General features: G+C 41.7%; 1 protein-coding gene across 3 annotated transcripts; it reads left to right on the top strand.

Annotated features, from left to right (window-relative positions):
- Nucleotides 1-1,258: 1,258 nt before the first annotated feature.
- Nucleotides 1,259-20,698, top strand: LOC101782057 (protein ENHANCED DOWNY MILDEW 2). 3 transcript variants are annotated; one of them, XM_012847039.3, is made up of 21 exons: nt 1,259-1,404; nt 1,765-2,206; nt 2,304-2,400; nt 2,966-3,013; nt 3,103-3,284; nt 7,086-7,182; nt 7,277-7,372; nt 8,387-8,634; nt 8,730-8,813; nt 8,965-9,372; nt 10,266-10,410; nt 10,491-10,592; nt 11,446-11,538; nt 12,352-12,393; nt 12,646-12,756; nt 13,632-13,703; nt 18,701-18,819; nt 18,917-18,980; nt 19,051-19,200; nt 19,277-20,099; nt 20,160-20,698. In XM_012847039.3, the coding sequence occupies exons 2-21, from the start codon at nt 1,794-1,796 to the stop codon at nt 20,495-20,497; spliced, it is 3,732 nt and encodes a 1,243-aa protein (XP_012702493.1). In that variant the 5' UTR covers nt 1,259-1,404; nt 1,765-1,793; the 3' UTR covers nt 20,498-20,698. The 3 variants fall into 3 exon arrangements, with proteins under 3 accessions (XP_012702493.1, XP_004973232.1, XP_022683434.1); XM_004973175.4 differs by having other exon boundaries at nt 19,277-20,698; XM_022827699.1 differs by lacking the exon at nt 1,259-1,404 and having other exon boundaries at nt 1,413-2,206; nt 19,277-20,698.
- The last annotated feature ends 954 nt before the right edge of the window (nt 20,699-21,652 follow it).

The raw sequence follows: 21,652 nt of genomic DNA on the forward strand, positions 1-21,652 counted from the left end.
CAAAGAATTTGATTTGGGAAATTTTCGGAATTAATAGAAAGTATTGGAAGCCTTTGATTTCAAAGATCGTCTAAATCTTTTTTTCCCACAAGATCTTCTAAATCAATTGAATGTATAACCTTTGCGCGGAAGATCATATGCATTAATTGCAATTTCACTTAGCCCCTAGAATTTTGTTCAAATTGGTTGGAAAGCTTTTGCGAACAAGAGACGCAGACGCGCAATCGTTCGTGGATAACTTCATATCAAATGCTTCAAGCCACTTGAATGCAAAAAGAGATTTCCTAGAGCTCAAATGTTTGATTTTTAAGTTTGTCTCAATCACTTTTTCTAGGTGTTCTCCCTAGCTCCGGCAATGGTGCCGGCAAGCTTTAGAGTTCAGATTCCGGGTTTGGAGTGGGGCATGTGGTTACATGTGGTCTTCGGGTCTAGAGGAGGCTTCGGGGCGGCTCGCCGGCCGGCGGTGGTGGCGGTTGAGATGGCGGGAGAGTGGAGGTGGTGCAGGCGTTGCTGGAGTCGGCAGCGGAGGATCCCCGGCTAGGCGGTGGAGGTGACGTGGGCGAGCACCATTGATGGGTTAGCGCGGGAGCGCTCGAGACGGCGGCGGTGGATCCGACGACCCCACCATCGGAGACGGGAAGGGCGGCAGCGGAGGTGGGGGCGAGCGGCCATCAGCGGCGGTGGCGGTGGAGGAGGAGGAGGAGGAGGAGGAGGAGGAGGAGTGGTGGGGGACGGGGGCTCGATGGCGGGCCTTGCCGGTGCTGGGATGGCGCTGGCGAGGCGGAGGGCGGGCGGGCAGTGGTGGCATCGGAGGAGAGAAGGAAGGATGCGGTATCGGGGGAGATGAAGAGGAGGAAGGCGGCTGGGAAGAAGATAAGGGGGAGAGAGAGCGCAGATCCAAGTCATTGATTTGCAATCGGACAATCATAAAAAAGTGATTAAGATATAGCTAAATCTCAAACGAGGTATAACCAAACGCATGGAAAACCATCGAGAAGCACCAAATGATTTGTGTATGGTTTTCCTCGAGCCCCTCCGTGATTTGTTATGCTTTTTCCTGAAAAATATTCAGGCGAGGACTTTCGTGCGAATTTGCGCCACGTTTTCCCTATCCGTCGAAAGCTTTGCGGGTCGCCCGCAGATTGTTTCCGCTGACACGTCCTCGCGGCATCCGCACGTCAAACCCCCTCACCAGCAGCAGACGACACGCACGCGCGCGGCGCACTCTCCGAGTCAAAAAGCGCCGCCTGACCGCCCGACCCCTCCCTCTCATGTTTCGTCTATCGTGTGCCTCCTCATCAGCCGAGGGGGCCCTCTCACTAATCACCTCTTCCCGCGACTGCGACGGCGGCGAGCCGTGCCGAACCACGGCAGGAAGCGCTCCTCCGCCTCGGCCTCTCTAGGGTGCGTACGATCCCGCGATTCCCGCCTCCGCCTAAGCCTGAGAGCCCCTCCTCCTCGTGCTGTCCTTGCTCCTCTTCATTTGGGGGATTTTTGGTTGGTTTTAGCTGCGATTTTGGGGGGATAAACCTCGGCTTCTCGTTCCGGGTGAAATTCGGGCCTTCCGATTGTTGCTTGTTTCTGGCAGCGGATTTCCCCGATTGATTTGGTGACTCTGATTATGCCGTACTCCACTTGGCGTGCTGCTCTTGCCGAATTCCCCCTTCTGTTTATGGAGTTTCTCCCCAACTTTGCTTGGAGATCTAATCTGTACTCGGTTAGTCGGTTACCCCGTGCCGCGCGCCTGACGTTTCCAATTTCCAGATTGGGTAGGCCACGGCCGCGGCGGCGCCATGATGTCCTCGGACGATGACGACGCGGAGCCCCGGCTGAGAGCGGTGCAGGGCTACTACTTCGTCGACGACGACGACGCGCTCGTCTCCTTCGACGTGCTGCCGTTCCAGTTCGACGCCGCCGAGGAGGTCCCCTCCTTCAAGAAGGACGTGTACCTGCGCGGCCTGGCGGACGGCGGCCTCCAGAACGTCTACAAGCAGGTGGTGGCGTGGAAGCTCGGCCTCGACGGCGACTCGCCCGAGATCACCGTGCTCTGCACGGAGGGCAGCTGGATTGCCCTGCTCAAGCCGAGGCCGAGCTACGAGGAGACTGTCCGCTCCGTGCTGGTCACTGTGGAGATGCTTCACTTTGTTCGGAGGAGCCCCACAGCCTCTGAGGAGAATATTTGGGGTTACCTCCGCCGAGTTTTTGAGTATGTGCTACTGCATCTTTTTCTTTTATTTTATTTTATTCTCATGGTGATTGTGAAGTCTGATTAAGATTCTGAAGCGTACCTCTTTGTGTCACAGTAAATATGAGGTTAAGCCCTCAGATGATGACATTAGGGATCATGTACGGCTAATAAAACTGTTTTCTGAGAGAGACCCTGCTATAGCAAAATCACAGGTATGTAATCTTTTTCTTGTTATATGCTAGTTGGGTTTAGTGGGGTTGTCTCCAGCTTTCAGTGTTTGTAGTCCTTAATATTTACTAATAAATTCTTGTAAACTTGTATAAAGGAAAATTCTGGTATGAATGCAAAGTACTGTCATCTTGAATAGTATGGATTCAATTTTATAGTGTGAGGCATGCTGTTGAATTTGTTTTCACATTTCCTACCATCATAAGGTCTTATCTTAATAGCACTATTAGCACCACTTGTTGTTAGGCATGCTGTTGTATTTTATCACCTCATTGTTAGGCACCACTTAATTTTTATTTTTCCAGATTGGTGATTTAGTTGTTATGAAAAAAGAATAATACCAGCTTAATACATAGTCGTAACCTTTGTTTTATAATTGTCTAAGATTGAAATATTTGATTTTCTAAAAGAGCATGTGTTTGTTGCAACATTTACCGATTTATAATCTTAATGTCATGTATGTCTTCATTATCATTATAATTACTTACTACTGATTCCTACTGCTTACAATATCATGCTTCATGACAACTTAATGATGAATTTTGACAGACTTTGCAACTATTCATTAAAGAGGAATCTATGGAGAAGATTGACGAGGTAACCCAGATTATGTCCATATTGAAAGTTCTAAGTATCAAAACCATGCTTCTAACCTTTCTTTCTTTTTTTTTTTGAATTTCAATTAGGCTGGCTCAAATGATCTGGACAATAAACAACCATTTGTTGTTGATGATAAAGAAAGGGAGGAGGTAGTTGAAGATAACAATAAGCATGAGCCTAGTAACGATGATGATGAAGAGGATGAGGATGATGGAGATTTGTTTGATTCAGTTTGTGCTATCTGTGACAATGGAGGGGAGCTCTTATGGTAAGCCCTTTTCTATTTTGGCAGAAGCATGATGTTTTTGTTAATTAGGTGCTGACTGTCCTGTTTCAAACATACTGGTTGAACGTTGCAAGTTGTAACCGGATGTATCTTGTGTATGACTTCAACAGCTCAATGCATTTCATGATCTTTCAGGCTTCTGTTAGAGGAACATAGGGTTGTTCCTCAAAGCTTATGTTTGGCTACACACAATACCTTGATAAATCAGCTATTTGATGTTGCTTAGTTGATGGTCATATGCATTATTATAGGGCAAAGATGCACAACTTGATTACCAGTAGCAGTTTCTAATATCGCTCTGTTCTGCTTAGACCCAACATGAATGATTGTAGCTAAATTCTCCTCACAAGCTAATAGTTCACAGTTTTCATAGACATTCAAGTGTGTTGTCCGTAGGAAGAGTCCTTCTATTCTTATAAAGTGAAAATGATCAATTAATCACTATCATGTTGGCACTGTAAACTCGGACCATTAGAGTTATAGGTAACAAATAGGACATGTACCCTCTGTTCAGGATCTGTTGTGGTTAGCTGTAGAAAAAACTATATTATAATATTGTCTATGGGTTTTTATGTTAAGTTAATCATCATGTGATTGTAGCTATAAATTAAAACAATGTGATAAATAAAATTTAAAAGGAATACAAGAGGCTTCTTTCTCTATTTCCAAAAATATGATAGTTTATAGGATCTATGTAGAGACAAAGACTGTTATCAGCTATATGCTCAAACTGAATAAGGTTGTACAGTTGAGTTTATTTCATCTCTAGCAATTACCGGTCTCTCAATTTGCGAATATCACATTTTAAAAGAGTAAGCTTCAAAAACATACGACTATTTTGGCATGTTGCAGAAAACTACAACTTTTGACACCCATTGCACAAACCTACAGCTATTTTGATACTTACTGCTGGAAACTACAATTTTCTTACAAAGCTACAGGTTGACATAATGGGCCTACCTTAGAGGCTGATGGGTGGGTCCATCTTGAGAAAGTTGTAGCTTTTTGCGACAGAAGTGTTGAAATAGTTGTAGGTTTCTGCAGTGGGCACCAAAACTTTTAGCTCTGTGCAACATGTGTAAAAATAATTGTAGGCTTTGAGATATCCTCCATTTAAAATTGTTAACAAACATGCTGATGTTCGGATTCTCTGATATATTAATATGATGATGCATCTTCTCGCTGTAGCAACCTTGCCTACAGAATTGCATCTGTGCTCCTACTTAATGTTTATTTGCCCTATGCTTTGTATTGTTCATGATTCTCATTGGTTTTCAGTGATTCTGTCTTATGTTTGTGGTAGCACTGTATCCTCCATTGTACAGCACTTTTGGGGTTGGCACTCCTGGCATTTTTTGTTGGCTGTTCACTTGATCTAACAATTGCGTGAAGACGACAATGACAAGAACACAAGTCTCCTTTTCTTTTCCTCCTTTTTCCAATGTTATATAGAGAGAACACATCTGCTTATGCAAAGCTATTCCCATCTTGTCACGCATGCATGATGGACTATTACAGTCTTACTCCAGCATTGTTTAGTACATGGACTCATGCAACAACTAATGCATGGATCCTATGACTAACAAAGTTACCATATAGTATATGAAACACCTTGATCTCTTACCAAATTAGTCACGCAGGACTCCATACATGTGGCTTCTGCCAAAGTGTACAGCTTCCTACTAGCTACTCGGGCGACAACACCATCTGCACCTGCACGGCACCTCCTAAATGCAGGATTAAGATTATTTCTGTCATTTCACGCCTTTAATCTTGGTATCTTCAAGTACCCTTGCACTTCTTTCCTGCTTCCGCTCGAGTTCTATCATCTCCACTTGACATGGAGGCAGCGCGCGCTGGCGGGGAGCCAGGCGGCGACACCCTGGAGGATGGCATACTGGCACCTAACGAGGAGGTGATGGAGACGTACCTTGCCAGAGGACAGCGAGTTGCAAAGATGGTGGGGATCAGGAGCCCGCGAGGAAGCGAAGCTCCGGGAGGAGGGCCAAGCCGCGATGCTAGAGGCTAGAGGGGTGCTGGTTGGGACGGCAGCATCGGTATCGAGAGTTTAGACTTGAGACGGAGGATGACGATGACTGGGGAGGATGAAAGTAATGGGCTATTGGGCTGTTCGTGGGATAACTTTGGCTCATTACTCATTCTTCTTCTCTCGTTCTTTTTTGTTTTTTTCTGGTACATATAGTGCTAACTCAGCCAATTAGACTAACAAAGGGCATCATCTAATCCTCGCCTAGGGAAGCGCCTAGACATCTAGGCATCCAGTCAGTTGGACGTCACCTCACCTCAACGCAGCGCCGTCACAACTATGACAAGGTTACCATTTGTGTCGTGCCAAACTCATGCATATGTTTTTGCCACCACGGAGGATGCTTTGATGGCTCCATCGCCGTGACACGCTTACCAGCAACCTTTCATCTTAGCCTCAGCTCCAATTATCTTCTACATCTTGATGGTGTTGTAGACTCACTGGAGCCGACCCACAAGAACTCTGCACACTCTACTCACCTCGCGTGCACCCACATGTACTTTTGCACTATCTTCTAACATGTGTATTGACTCGAACTAACATGCATACCGACATAACATAATAGTACCATAGTATGCATTCATGGCCATGATATGATACTGTTGTCTGCGTGTACCTGTGGCATCATTGAGCACAATGAGATTGCAGGCATTCTAGACACCTTGTACAGCTGGATTTCCATGGTCTCCCTTACCTTGATGAATTTGTGCTATTGGTGCACCTGGGTTGCCTCCTTTAACGGTGCCTTCAATGCTGCCTTGCTTGCCTAGCATCTCTGGACCAGTGTTGTCGATGTCGTAGCCTCTCACTACTAATCTGATGATGGCATGCTGCTAGTGTTGCCGCTCCTAGACGTAGCACTAGCCTCCGGAGAGCATAATCTTCTGCATCTTGATTGGCTCAAGTCTCTGATGCCAAAACTACTGGTTGTTCACATAAACACAAGAGAACACAAGTTTCTTTGAGGCTGTGATTACTTAGCCCCGTTTCCTTTCCTTTTCCACTCCTTTTTCTCATGTTACATAGAATGCAAGCTGCATGTTGTTTCATTAAAGAAGAGGAAGTGACCAAGTACAACCCCAACCCACCTAAAATACATTTGCAACATACGTACCACATATAATGAAAAAGAGCTACCAAAAACAGGAATGCATACCAGCTTATACAAGCATGACTCAACCTATTATAGTATCATGCACACATGATGAACTCAAACTCCCAACATCGTATAGCATGTAGACTCATGCAACAACTCAAGCACGGACCCATAACTAACAAAGTTACCATACTAAACAAAACAACTTGATCTCTTACCTAACTAGTCACCTGAGGACTCCATACATGTAGCTCCTGCCACATTAGACACCTTACCACTAGCTACAAAATTTTGACTATCTTGTGCCGCACGTCAAGTCCTACACACTAGTACTTGAGAAACATCATGATTGCTTCCATCATTCTTTACTGGAGACCTTTGTCGGTTGATTGTAGTTCATTTGATCCAGCTCTCATGATATTTGATTGACATGACAATGGAATTGAATAGGCTAAGTCTAAATTACGTGTGCATATAAAATGTTATATATGGGATTCCTTCTGCAATGATACAAAAGGTGCTTTTGTCATATGCTATGAACATGAATTATTATTTCCATGCACCTTTCCTGAGTGATAAAGCCTGCCATATTTTGCATACTTCTCCAATATTCTAATTTCACCACTTTTTTACTTGTTAGCTGTGAAGGTTCATGCATGAGATCCTTCCATGCAAAATTAGGAGATGGTGAAGATTCTTACTGTGCAACATTGGGGTACACAAAGGCAGAAGTTAAGGTAATTTTGAACTTTGGCTGATAAAGAGCACCCAGACTCAATTGCTTTTTCTTTCCTCCCTATTTTTCAGGTATTCATTTGTAATTCTTTGTAGGCTATAAAAAATTTCCTGTGCAAGAATTGCGAGTATAAGCAGCACCAGTGTTTTGTCTGTGGAGAGTTGGAGCCTTCAGATGGAACAAATGCGAAGGTATATGGCATTATGAAACAATGGACATTATAAGTGCTTGACAACTATATTAAGCCTTGCCAAAACAGTGCATATGTTGAGTCATCCTTTGCAAGCAAAAAGGGTAGTTGTCATCGTAGAAGCAAGAATATAATGGGCTTGTTCATATCCTTTATGAAAGTACTGCATCATTAAAGGTTGACTGTCATCAATAAGTGGCAGCGGAGCACTTAATATGAGCGTTTCCATACCCTTTAAGATGGTTATTGCACGTGTCATTTAGTCACATGTTCACATCCATAAGCCAGTTTGCTGTTGCACCTACTGCTATTCACTAGTCATCTTGAACTCCTTCGCTATCTGAATGGAACCATGTTGCCATCTGTTCTTTCCTTGCTCTAGTTTGCTGTAGTTTTAGGCATATTGTGATGTGATCCGGTCTATCTCCCTCCTGCCTGTTGGCCTGTTTCCACCTATTGTTTTCCTTGGTTCCTTTCTTATTGCTTTGAAGCCTAAGAAGCAGATGGCTGTATCCCATTACTGCTGAGGCTGAGTTGATATGGCATCGGTGTCTGCTGAAGTGCTGAGAGCACCAAGTTGTTGTGGGCTGTGGCTCCTTGCTGTCCATAGTGTCAGACAGCAATTTGTATCAGCAATCCAGCATTACTTTTGATGGTCACTCATGATCTCACCAGGCGTTTATGTCTTGATGCTTCTGGTACCTGGTCTCAGAGCCAGGAATATATATGTCTATTTATAGGTATTTTCACATTTATTGCGAATTCCTTCTCTAATGTTAACTAGGGCATTATACCTTTACATTACATTTTATTAAAGTGAGGAGCATCTACTTGAAATTTTAGAAGTTTCACATGCTAAAAAGTGCCGCTTCCTGGAACTCTTCTAGCAATAGATGAATGTGCAAGTTGAAGAGATGCCAATACTTTTCCTCATAAATCCTTTATCCTATGTATCTTAGTTGATAGTTGATTAAAATTCCTTCTTGAAGCTTCTGAGACTAACATTATTATTTAGGTGTTTCTTTGCAATAACGCAACATGTGGGCACTTTTACCACCCCAAGTGTGTTGCGCAACTACTTCATCCTAACAACAAGAATGAAGCCTTGGAGTTGGAGAAAAGTATTGTGGCTGGGATTTCATTCACATGCCCTGTGCATTGGTGCTTTCAGTGTAAAGGCCTAGAGGATAGGACTCAAGAGTCGCTGCAGTTTGCTGTTTGCAGACGTTGCCCAAGATCTTACCACAGAAAATGTTTGCCAATGTATACAATTTTTACTATTTGTTCCCTGGATCAATTTATTCTTAATAAAAACATGAAATGATTTTATACATCTAATTGTTGAAATTGTTTTATAGGGAAATTTCATTTGAAGACAATGATGCTGAGGGCATCATAACGCGAGCTTGGGAACTTTCAAAGAGAATTCTTATCTACTGCCTGTATGTAAACCTCGTAAAATTTTCAGGCCCAGTTGCACATGAAAATTTCTGTCATAGTTTCTCATAACTTCCATAATTTGTGCCTTTTAGCTTCTCGCCAAATTTATACCATAATTGCTTATCAAACCCTACATATAACTTACTGTTACAGGGACCATGATATGGACATTGATATTGGAACACCATCCAGAGATCACTTAAAATTTCCTCGTATTTCAAAGCCACTGGATTCTGTAAAGAAGAAAGTTAAGGAACTAGCTGAGAAGAAAAAGAGGACTTCTGACTACTTGTATGTTAATGAACCTATGCAGAAATCTTCAAGAAGGGTTGGTATGAAGGGTTCATTTGACCAATCTGGTTTTGAACCTGAGAAGAAAAAAGCTAAAAACCTCAAAGGAATGATACAGCCTGAAGAACCTGTGGTCAAGCGTGCTGCTCTTGTAAGTAGTCTAAAACATCTGAAGGAAGAGGAGCAAGAGTTGGAGAGTTTGTCTTCACTGGCAACAGGGAAAACACCCCAGAGCTCATTTCCTGTTATTGATGGTGATACTGAGAAGAGGTAACTTGGGTCCACCATTTCATATAGAAACAAACTACTATAGCAAGGCACTAGAATATGTTATTTTGTTTTGCAAGAGCACATGTTGCTTAATTTTCTAGCTCGCAGAAACTCCTTTAGTTAGTTGACATAATCCAAGAATTCAAGCCTCCTTTCCTTCTGACTATCAGCAAAAGAGCTTTTGGATATGTCCAGACTCTGAATTTGATTTAATAGGCTATTATGTCTAGGCTGCCTCGCCTTGACATCATGTAGAGATGAGTATTCAGTGGCTCCAGAGTTAGATATTTCTACCCAGGGCCAGTCCTGCACCAAACATATAGTGTTAACCCTTTCAGTTTGTTTCAGGATGAGTGATTGCTCAGATCCAATATGTAATCACCATTTGATGGAAAAATTAATGAGAAAGTATCTGTGTTTGGTTTATTTTTCCAATATTTATCTTCCTTTTATGGTTCCCAGTATTGCGGATTCCTGTGTGCTTATATTTTTTTATTCGCAATATGCCACCTGTACATCTTAATTGTATGCATTAGCTCATTGACACCTCTAATCTAGGACCACCCAGATACAAGGGTATATCCATGAAATAAAGTGGGAAAATGCTGTCTTTTATAAAGTGAAACAGGTCAATTATCCTTACTCTTATGTGTTAAAATATAAGAAATCTTTTGCTTTTGTGATCTCTGAATCTGTTGCTGTACTATTTGGAATTATGAGAGTTAAGAGAATTTTGCGAGAGTGTTCAACACAGAATGTTTGGGACGTAACATGTTGAGGCTCATTTGGAATTGCAGTGATAATAATGAGGCATAATAGGGGTAAAAGCTATGACCAAACATAAAGATTCCTGATGCCAGTTATGAATGATGATATATTTTATTGTATCATAGGGTGCTAGCTTTGGTAGAAAAGGAGGTCTGTTCCTTGACATTGGACGATATCTCTCGACGGTGTGCCATCCCTTCAACTTATAAAACCTCCGGCAGGCAGATTGACAAAATCATTGCACGGGGCAAGCTTGAGCGTTCTATTCAGGTACCCCAAAATTCAAACAGTGAAAACTAGTATATCCATCGATAGTCGATTGTTCATGTATGGATCTATGACTTTTGCAGGCTGTACAAGCTGCTTTACAAAAACTGGAACACGGAGGTACCATTGATGATGCTAAAGCAGTATGTGAAGCTGAAGTCTTGAGGCAGTTAACAAGGTGGAATGTATGTAGATACTAGCACTTTATGTATCATTTGATAATAGTCATTTTGTAGCCTCTTTCCCTTTCTGATCAGCTATAGCCTTTTCTTTAAAAAAAAATGTATATCCATCATTCAACGAAACAACCTATGAAAGAGCAAACCAGTAATAGGGTTGTGTTAACCTTTTTGAGTTGCACAGCATAAGGATGGTCTCCATTTTCTTTATGGGTTTAGTTGAGCAAATGGTAAGTTATTGTGGCATTTATTATGTTTGCACTGAACATTTTTAGCGGTTACTCCCCTGCTCACAAACCATTATCATCCGGCTGCAAGATGCCAGTTCTCATAAATCATGTAGCGGAACTTTGATCTTTGATTATGTAGAAATAATTAAATAGACTGGTCATTAGAAATAGTGCACAATTCAGTGGGTACATGTCTGTAGATTTAATAGTACCTGGCCAGTGCATATCTCATGAATTACCACTTATTGTAACTGTAGCTACTTAGGTGGTGTTTGGTTCAGCAAAATGTAACGCATTTGGATTACGGATGGTCACGAATCATGTTACAGCTGTTTGTTTGCACCCATCCGTAATCGGTTAACACTGTAATCAAATCCCCATGCTATATAAGCATCTTACCACCCCTTTCCCTCCGTAATCAGAAAACAGAAGCTGTTTTTGCAGATTAGAAGAAGCATACTATTCGATTACGTTACCGCAGTTGAACCAAACAAAGAGTGTAATCGCTCATTCCATAGTTGAAAGCACTGCAATCCCATTCCATTTGCATTTACGTTACCGTTCCATGAACCAAACACCAACTTATTGTATTGATAAACTATTCTAATATAGTACCATTCTGTTACCAGAATAAGCTCAGAGTGTACCTTGCACCTTTCATTCATGGTATGCGCTACACTTCGTTTGGTCGGCATTTCACAAAGAAGGAGAAACTCAATGAGGTACATTTATATTCAAAGCTTTGCAATTGCATGATAAGTGGGAACTTAACGCTTTCATTCTCAAATATATGTTGGTCTCTACATTGATGAAATAAAAGCGCCTTTGTTAAATAGGACAATATTAGATGCTTGATTTAAGCAAAGATAGAAAAAAATGCACATTCCCAAAATTTTATCCATTTATTGAGGTGGCTATTGTAACCATGGGTCTTGCCCTACCTTGAGGTCTGTGCTAACATGAGACGACTGCATGGTGGTGAACAATGGAATGCTTGACCGTAAAACACCAGTTCACAAATGACATTTAATGTGAATGATTTGCGATTAAATGTGTGCATTCAATACTTCTCGTATATATAGTTAAGCTTGTTTGACGCCTCTATTCCAAAGACAATAATTGAGTATACATGTTTTTGTGAGCATTGCATTTCGATTGAAAGTCTGGAATTTGTCTGTTTATTTAATATCTATGCAAATTCCACTTGGACATCTCATTATTAGTAATCCTCCTGTCATCTATATATATTTTAGTTGAAAGTGTGGTACCTGCAAATGCATCTATGCATGTTTAGTAACCGCTGCCTGGGTCTATTCAACTGTTTGGGCTCCAGTGGGTTTTGTATGAGTAACATCATCTAGCTGTGATTTAACAACGATAACATCTCCTGAAAATATACCTCTTTTCAGTTATCATATAAGCAAACATAATAATTTGCTTCTTTAGTATTTTCATTTGAGACTTTCTTAATTAATGTTGTTCTGTTGTTTTAACCTGCTTCACACTTGCAAATGAATCTGTCTTTCTTGTCGCAGATTGTTGATAAACTTCATTGGTATGTTCAACCTGGCGACACGGTATGTTCACCTTGCAACCCCAAAGCCACACATGCTTGCATTGACATTTTGTAGATCAACTAAAGTTGGTAGTCTGTAAATCAGAGATGTAAGGCAGTGCAAAACTTGCAGGGTTCACTTTATTTATACTTAAATGCTTACAACTATTGTGACAGCATATGCATCTTTTGTTTCTGTTATAGTTTTCATTTGTTATTAAGTACATTGAGTAACTTGCTTGGGACATGGTCACATAAATGCTCTTTCTAGCAGATTGTGGATTTCTCTTGTGGTCTAAATGACTTCAGTCAGTTTATGAAAGAAAAGCTTGATAAAGTTGGCAAAAAATGCAACTTCAGGAATTATGATGTTATTCGACCAAAGGTAAAATTGGTAAACTATAGTCCCTTTTTATAAGATCATGCTTGACTAAATAACCCTTTGAAAACTTGTTTGTTTATTATGCAATTACACTACAAGAGCCAACAGGGATGCCTCAGTTGTAGGTTCAGAAAATAATGGTCCAGTAGCAATTCCCTTGTGTTGGACTTTTCATATGTCGGTGATCTGCCTACTAAAAAATGCTGGTAGAGCAGGTTCGTAGAGTACCAAGTCAACAGTGTCATCTCTGGTCCAAAAGTGAGTCAAATCCAGTAACTATCACATTTTTAGTCTTCAACATGCATCATGTCCTGCGATTCTTCGGAAGATGATTTTAGTCTGCGATTTTGTTTTGTCAGAAAATAAACTTGATTGAACCCAGTAAAGACTTGTGCTCTAAGGTTGATTGGTTGGGTTACACTATAGAAAATTGTTAGTGCGGGCTGTGTATTTATGACTATAGGGTGGATTCAGTTTGTTTTCACTTGATTATCTAGCCGAACTATTAAATTTGGCTTTTATACTTGTTCAAGCAATTTCTCATTATTACTACAGATATTCAAATTAACATGGTCTTTCCATTCACTATTTATTATACTTCCATAAGTATATAATCTATGTCCATGGAAGGTATAATTTTAGTGGGTTCATTTGAACTTAGTTGCATCACTCATGTCTGCACTCATTGATGCAATGCATCGCAACTCATCACATCCTGGAACGTATTGTGTCACTTGTGAGAATTGCCATTACTTGAATTTTCTTATTATCCCTTTTCAAGATTCATTTAGTATGCTTACTCAAAGCAGTTGTGCCTCACATTTATAATTGCATACATTTTCTACATGGGGTCTGACATAGCAAGTGTCATTTTGCAGAATTCTTTCTGTTTTGAAAAGAGGGACTGGATGACTGTGCGTCCAAAAGAACTACCACATGGTTCTAAACTAGTATGGATCTTTTCTCTGTAATTAAAGCTATTGAGAATTCCAAATTTGATAACTTGCAGTGTTGCTCAGAACTACGATCCTGACCTGACCGATCATGACTAAAATGACAACATTATTTAGTTCCACTTGCTAATAACAATACACAAATATGATACTCTTTTTGATTGTTAATGGTGATAATAAGCTGTTTGCTCTGGACAATGTTGTTTAGATCTCAGAGTTTGAATTTTTTATGTTGAATGAAAATAAAAATGATGTATGTCGGGAATGATTGTACATTCATTAAAGCCAGGCCATCCAACTTACCACCTCCATGCCGGATGGAGTTTATGCTTACTGTAGATTAGCGGGTGCCTAACCATTGTCGCTGTAATTTGATTGCTCCCAAATTTGGCCACTGTTTTCATTGTTGCCAATTCTTTGTAAACTTCTGTATTTTTAGTCATAGAACATGCATTACCCTTGGACAAAATAGTTTCGTACGGTTGATTTGCACTTTCAGTTTGTCACCTCTTTTCTTTCGCTAATTTGTCTCATTCCACTAGCTTGCATTTTTAGTGTAATTTTTACTGGCGTTTTCAGGGAAAGTTTTGTAAACCAATGCCATTTTTCATAACAGGTTCACCAACTTATGACATATCCAGTAAAACTTCTGTTCATTTATCGCAAGCATAGCATTGAAGTTTATATTGTTTCTTTCTCGCCCTGGATATCTTGGTTCATTCGATCTTTCTCTATTGCCAACAACAGTTGTTTGCATTACACGTGCTCACAGCAGCAGTGTTTCAAAAGACGCTGTGTGCTCCTGTGTATCTGGAAGAAAAAGAAGACGCTATGTGGGTGACCAGCTGCTGCCTGGCACCTAGCACCTAAGTACTACTTAGGTGGCTGAATGTCCTCCAGATGGCATGTTAAAAGCACATTGCTTAGATATGCTAATTACCTCATCATCAGCACCATCTAGCTCTTAGGCACCACCTGAACTAATTTTGTTTAACACAGGCAACAGTAACTGACTGGCAATGTGATTATCATCCGTGGATGGGCAACCCTAGTGGTCAGAGCACCTGAATAGCATCCAGCAGGCCTTGTTCCCCTGTGGGAGCGAATTGAACGGGGCTGGAGAAAAAGGCCCCTTGTGGCTGTTTCGAGTTATACCTGTAATCACTGTGGTTGCTTTCAGCAAAATGCATGTGGCCCACGTTTCCTGGGCATCGTCTGGCATGTCCGTGCAGCTAGCCTTCGGGGTCTTTTCTTGACCGGGCCATGAAGAGATTCTTCTTAGTGAAAAGCTGTGGAAGCGGTCTCCCCCAGTTTATCATGTTGTCTTGAATCTACAACAACAACATAGCCTTTTAGTCCCAAGCAAATTGGGGCAAGAGCCACAAATCATGGTTCAAGCACATGAATAGCTATTTTCCAAGCACTCCTATTCAAGGCTAAATCTTTGGGTGTATTCCATCCCTTCAAATCTTCTTTTATTGCATCTATGTCAATTTTGGTCTTCCTATGCCTCTCTTCACATTACTGTCACGCCTTAGGGTTCCACTACGCACCGGTGCCTCCGGAGCCTTTTGTTGGACATGTCCAAACCATCTTAGCCGGTGTTGGATAAGCTTTTCTTCAATTGGTGCTACCCCTAACCTACCACGTATATCCTCATTCCGGACTCGATCCCTTCTCGTATGATCACAAATCCAACGCAACATACTCATTTCCGCAACACTTATCTGCTGGACATGTTGCCTTTTTGTAGGCCAACATCCTGCACCATATGGCATTGCAGGTCTGATCGCCGTCCTATAAAACTTGCCTTTTAGTTTCAATGGTACCCTCGTCATATGAAATTCCTGATGCTTGGCACCACTTCGTCCACCCCACTTTGATTCTACGACTAACATCCTCATCAATATCCCCATCTCATTGTAGCATTGATCCCAAATATCGAAATGTATCCTTCCTGGGCATTACTTGGCTTTCCAAACTAGCATCTCCCTCCTCATGTGTAGTAGTGCTAAAGTCACATCTCATATATTCAATTTTAGTTTTGCTGAGTCTAAAACATTTTGACTCTAGAGTCTCCTGCCACAACTCTAGTTTCCTATTTACTCCTGCTCGATTTTCATCAACTAGCACTACATCATCCACGAAGAGCATACATCAAGGTATATCCCCTTGAATATCCCTTGTTACCTTATCCATCACCAACGCAAATAGATAAGGGCTTAAAGCAGACCCTTGATGCAGTCCTATTCTAATCGGAAAGTCATCTGTGTCGCCATCACTTGTTCGGACTCTAGTTACAACATTGTTGTACATGTCCTTAACAAGTCCAACGTACCTCGTTGGGACTTTATGTTTGTCCAAAGCCGACCACGTAACATTCCTTGGTGTTTTGTCATGCGCCTTCTCCAAGTCAATGAAAACCATGTGTAGGTCCTTCTTCTCCCTATACCGTTCCATAACTTTTCTTATTAAGAAAATAGCTTCCATGGTTGACCTTCCAGACGCGAAACCAAATTGGTTCATGGAGACCCAAATTGGTTCATGGAGACCCGTGTTATCCTTCTCAAACGATGCTTGATAACTCTCTCCCATAGCTTCATAGTATGGCTCATCAACTTAATTCCTCAGTAATTAGTACAACTTTGAATATCTCCCTTATTCTTGTATATTGGTACCAGTATGCTTCTCCTCCACTCTTCCGGCATCTTGTTTGATCGAAAAATATGGTTGAACAACTTGGTTAGCCATACTATGGCTATATCCTGGAGGCATCTCCACACCTTAATTGGGATACCATCCGAGCCCATCACCTTACCACTTTTCATCCTTTTCAACGCCTCTCTCACCTCAGATTCTTGGATCTTCCCCACAAAGTGCTTGTTGGTGTCATCAAAAGAGTCATCCAACTGCAAGGTTGTGTTCTCATTCTCACCATTGAACAATTTGTTAAAATACTCTCGTCATCTATGTTTGATCTCATCCTCCTTTACCAAGATGTTCTCCATTTCATCCTGAATGCACTTCAAAGTCCCTCGTCTTTCTCTCACGAACCTTAGCCATCCTATAGATGTCCTTCTCTCCTTCCTTCGTACCTAATCGTTGGTAAAGATTCTCATACGCCCTACCCTTTGCCACACTTACAGCTCGCTTTGCGATCTTCTTTACCTCCTTGTACTTTCTATGTTGTCCACACTCCTGCCATGGAACAAGCGCCTATAGCATTCGTTCTTCTCCTTAATAGTCCTTTGGATTTCCTCATTCCACCACCAAGTATCTTTATCTACGCCTTTATCTACACCTCTACCCCCCTTGGTCACTCCAAGCACCTCCGAGGCCACCTTCCGAATGCAGTTTGCCATCTTCTCCCACATGTTGTTTGCGTCCTCTCCTTCTTTACAAGGGTCCTCTTTGATTATCCTTTCCTTGAAGACCTCTGACGTCTCCTCTTTTAGTTTCCACCACTTTGTTCTTGCAATCTTGGCTTGTTTATCCCTGCGTGCGCGCATCTGAAAATGAAAGTCCGCCACCACAAGCTTATGTTGAGAAACAACACATTCCCCTGGTATCACCTTGCAATCCAGCATGCCCGTTTATCCTCTCTTCTTGTGAGGATAAAGTCAATCTGGCTATAGTGTTGGCCACTACTAAAAGTCACTAAATGGGACCGTCTCTTCCTAAAGAAAGTGTTCGCTATCATCAAGTCAAAAGCTACTGCAAAGTCCAAGACTTTCTCTCCCTCCTGATTCCTACTACCATACCCAAAACCTCCATGAACCGCCTCGAAGCCTGCACTTGTACCTACATGCCCATTAAGATCTCCTCCTATGAAAAGCTTCTCGCTAGAAGGTACAATTCTAACCAGGCTATCTAAATCTTCCCAGAAAAGCCTCTTAGCACTCTCATCGTGGCCTACTTGGGGGACATACACACCAATTATGTTGAGGACCATATCACCAACGACAAGCCTAACTAGGATAATCCTATCCCCTTGCCTTCTCACATCCACCGCTCCATCCTTGAGACTCTTGTCAATCAAAACTCCACTCCATTTCTATTTGCAGCTGTCCCTATGTACCAAAGCTTGAAACCGATATTGTCCACCTCCTTCGCCTTCTGGCCCTTCCATTTAGTCTCTTGAACACACAAGATATTTACACGCCTCCTAATTGCTACGTCAACTAACTCTCTTAACTTACCTGTAAGAGACCCTACATTCCAACTACCTACACAAATCCTAGTTGGTTCGACTAGCTTCCTTGCCCTTCGCACCCGTCAAGAGAGATGTGAAGACCCTTGCTCATTTTCACTACACCCGGGCGCCGATGTAGCGCGCCACTAAGGAAATGACGACCCGATCCTTGCTCACTTGACACCATGCCCAGATCGCGACACGTCGTGTCACCAAGGGGGAGACGACCCGGCCCTTGCCCATTTAACACCGTACCCGGGTTCCGATATGGCGCGTCGCTAAGAGGGTTATGCCCCCAATGGATTTCTCTTGGGTTTCATCTCCATTAGAATGGCTAGGTTTAATGTTGGCTCGCCAAGCCTATCACAACCCTCCTCCTTTACCAGGGCTTGGGACCTGCTATGTTGAGACAACATAGGCGGAGTTGTTGTCTTGAATCTAGATGTGTGAATATACAAGTGCTCCAAAAATTGATGGCGTTAAGGCCTTGTTCGGTTAATCCCCTTGGGAAGGGGATTGGAGGGGGTTGAGGGGAATTTTGACTTATTGGAGATTTAATCCCCTCCAATCCTCTCCAATCCCCTTCAAACCGAACAAGGTATGAGTTCAGATTGTGTGTGATTTAAATGTGTTCAAAGAGGCTACATATTTTTATACTTATGTGGGGCCATAAGAGGATGCCTACTGTCTTACCCTTTTGGCGCATATAGCATTTGGTGATTTGTTAAAAAAACAATGTTTTACTTCAAGAATTGTGTATGCCATATATTCAACTAGTTGTCATGAAACTTCAATTCTGCAGATCATGGGCCTTAATCCTCCTTTTGGATCAAAAGCAATCCTTGCAAACAAATTCATTGACAAGGCGCTTACTTTCAAGCCAAAGCTCATTATACTAATTGTTCCTAAGGAAACTGAAAGGTAATAGAAACATTTCTTGGAAAGTAGAATTAGACAGATTTATACTGTCATTTATTCTCCCTTGTTCATATTTCACCTCTGTGCTGGACATTATCAGGTTGGATGAAAAGCGCCAGCCTTATGATTTGGTGTGGGAGGATACTGGAAGTCTTTCTGGAAAGGTATGAACATATCCAATGGAAGAACCAATCTCCTGCTTCACATAGTAGTTGACTTATTTATGTGTTGCAGTCATTCTATTTACCCGGTTCATTGGATGTGACTGACAAACAAATGGACCAATGGAATGTAACCCCACCCCCAATCTATTTGTGGAGCCGTCCTGATTGGACACAGAAGCACAGGAGAATAGCTGAGGAGCATGGTCACTCTACATTGAAGGTTGTTTCCAGACCAAAGTGGATTGTCTTTTTAATGATTTCCTACACATAATAACTGTGAATTTCCTTATGAGCAGAATGGCAGATCTGGGACTAGGAATGAAACCTACATGGGTGAGAACACAAACTTCATCTTTGAGAAACAAGAACGAGTAAATGGACTCCCTGCAGAAAAACATGTAGAAATTGCATGTGAGGAAATGAAGTTTGCTTTGAAAAGAAGTGATGAATGTCAAGAAAATCAAAATGGTGCTCATTGTGAAAGAAGAGAAGAAATAGCCTCAAATACCACCAGGAGGATAAGGGAATTGGAGAGTACAGTATATGCTACAAAACCAGATTCGGACATGAGCATCTCACCCTCTGAGACTAGGAATTCTCAGTACAAATCGAGGAGTGATTCTCCAATTCATAGTGAATACCCCTCTGATAGAATGGCACATCAGGACAATTATTTCAGTAATCCTGTTCATGAGCCCTGCACATCTCCCCATGAGAGAGTACCCTATGAGGACTACATTAGAGATGTTGCTGAGTATGGAGTTGCATCTGTAGAAAAGCACCTTGCCTTTTCTGCTGATAACGTTGGTGTTGGCTTGAGGATGCACAGTCCTGATCTCAAAGAACTGAATGGGGTTAATGCTGGTGGTCCAAATAGTAATTTATACGGTCCAGCGTCTGGTGGAACTGGTGGCAGCTTTTACAGGAACCAGAACTTAGAAAACTACCCAATGGATTACAGCATGGAGAATACTGTCTTTGCTCAAAGGAATGCTGTTACTGGTGTAGACGTGGAGGATGCAAGAATGTATGATGGACGCATCAGGGACAACCATAACCTATCAGTGTCCACTGCCACTGATATTCGAGCACAGATAAGAATGTATGGTGGGCACACAGGGAATGATCATCCCCAGACACCCATTTACCCTCCTACCACTGATATTCGAGCACACACAGGGAATGATCATCCCCAGACACCCATTTACCCTCCTACCACTGATATTCGAGCACAAATAAGAATGTACGGACGACAGAGCACACATACAAGTGGATACCCTGGATATGCAGACACACAGTCTACTTTAACTTCCTCCCATGGAGTTTCGTCTTTGGGTTCAGCAGGGAGGTCCACCATGGACAGATATACTCCCCGCCTTCATGAAACAAACCATGCAACAGGCCTGTACGGTGTTCCTGGCAATAGAAGCGAATTGACACCAGATCCTTTGAACTTCACCTCTCGGCAGCAGTATCCATACCCACATCCCGGCTCTTTCGGTGACTGGCATGGCTAGTAACTGAACTTTTGAAATTTCCATAGGATCAGATTCTAACCGGCGTTTGTGGTTCAAATGTAATATAGTATGAAGATGGAAGAGAACCCCAAGGATGTTAAAATTAAAAGTTACTATGTATATAAATGAAGTTGGTTAGTGGTTCCATTTTGCGCTTCATTGTTGTAATCTTGAGCTTCATCTATGAAGCGGCTGTTTTTACATGTTTTTTTCCCTCGTATATAATTTTGTCGTGACCAGGTACATAGGCTATGTTTGACGCATTCAAAATTGATGCGTACCCATTGAAGTCCTCCAATAACTATTCTATTTTCTCAAGAAAGCGTGTTGTTTCCGCATCCCATTCCTGCGATGTCAGGGACATCCAGTTGAAAGTTTGAATTATATCGAGCTAATTTCAAAAGTCCCGGTGTCCGTTACAGCTGATACTCCATCCGTTTCAAATTGTAGGTTGTTTTAGGTCTTGTTTGGATATCAGGGGTTAAACTTTAGTCCTGTCACATCAGATGTTCGGATGCTAATTAGAAGGACTAAACATAAGTTAATTACAAAACTAATAGCAGAACCACTAGGCTAAATTGCAAGACGAATCTATTAAGCCTAATTGATCCATCATTAATGAATGGTTACTGTAGCACCACATTGTTAAATCATGGACTAATTAGGCTTATAGATTCGTCTCGTGATTTAGCCTAGGGGTTGTGCAATTAGTTTTGTAATTAGTCTATATTTAATACTCCTAGTTAGTATCAAACATCCGATGTGACAGTGGCTAAAGTTTAGCCCCTATCTCCCAAACATCCTCTTAGCTTTTCTAGATTCACAGACACTACATCTAAGTGAATAGAAAAACTATATATTAGAAAAAGTAAAATGACTTACAATTTGAACGGAGGGAATAGAACTACGGGATTCTATTTTACCTCTTACATACTGTGTATTGGTGCATGAAAATATCATGCGTGTTGGCGTATATTTTTTTTGACATGCCAATCAAATACAGCTAGTGTACCGACTCATGGGATATCATGCGTGCCAATATATACAAAGGATCATAATTTTTACATAATCCCATATTGTAAGGTACGGATCTGGATGTTCATCTTCCTATTATTATAATAATCTATTCATATCTCGTCCTCCAGACTAGTGTAC

The sequence above is a fragment of the Setaria italica genome, chromosome VI, assembly GCF_000263155.2.
Source record: "Setaria italica strain Yugu1 chromosome VI, Setaria_italica_v2.0, whole genome shotgun sequence".
Lineage (NCBI taxonomy): Eukaryota > Viridiplantae > Streptophyta > Magnoliopsida > Poales > Poaceae > Setaria > Setaria italica.

What these genes read in the sequence shown, in the direction of transcription:
- LOC101782057 (XM_004973175.4), top strand. Translation starts at nt 1,794, where the DNA reads ATGATGTCCTCGGACGATGACGACGCGGAGCCCCGGCTGAGAGCGGTG. An exon ending in AGAATTCTTATCTACTGCCT is followed by an intron (nt 8,814 to 8,964) that starts GTATGTAAACCT and finishes TTACTGTTACAG; the next exon opens with GGACCATGATATGGACATTG. An exon ending in GTTCCTAAGGAAACTGAAAG is followed by an intron (nt 18,820 to 18,916) that starts GTAATAGAAACA and finishes GGACATTATCAG; the next exon opens with GTTGGATGAAAAGCGCCAGC.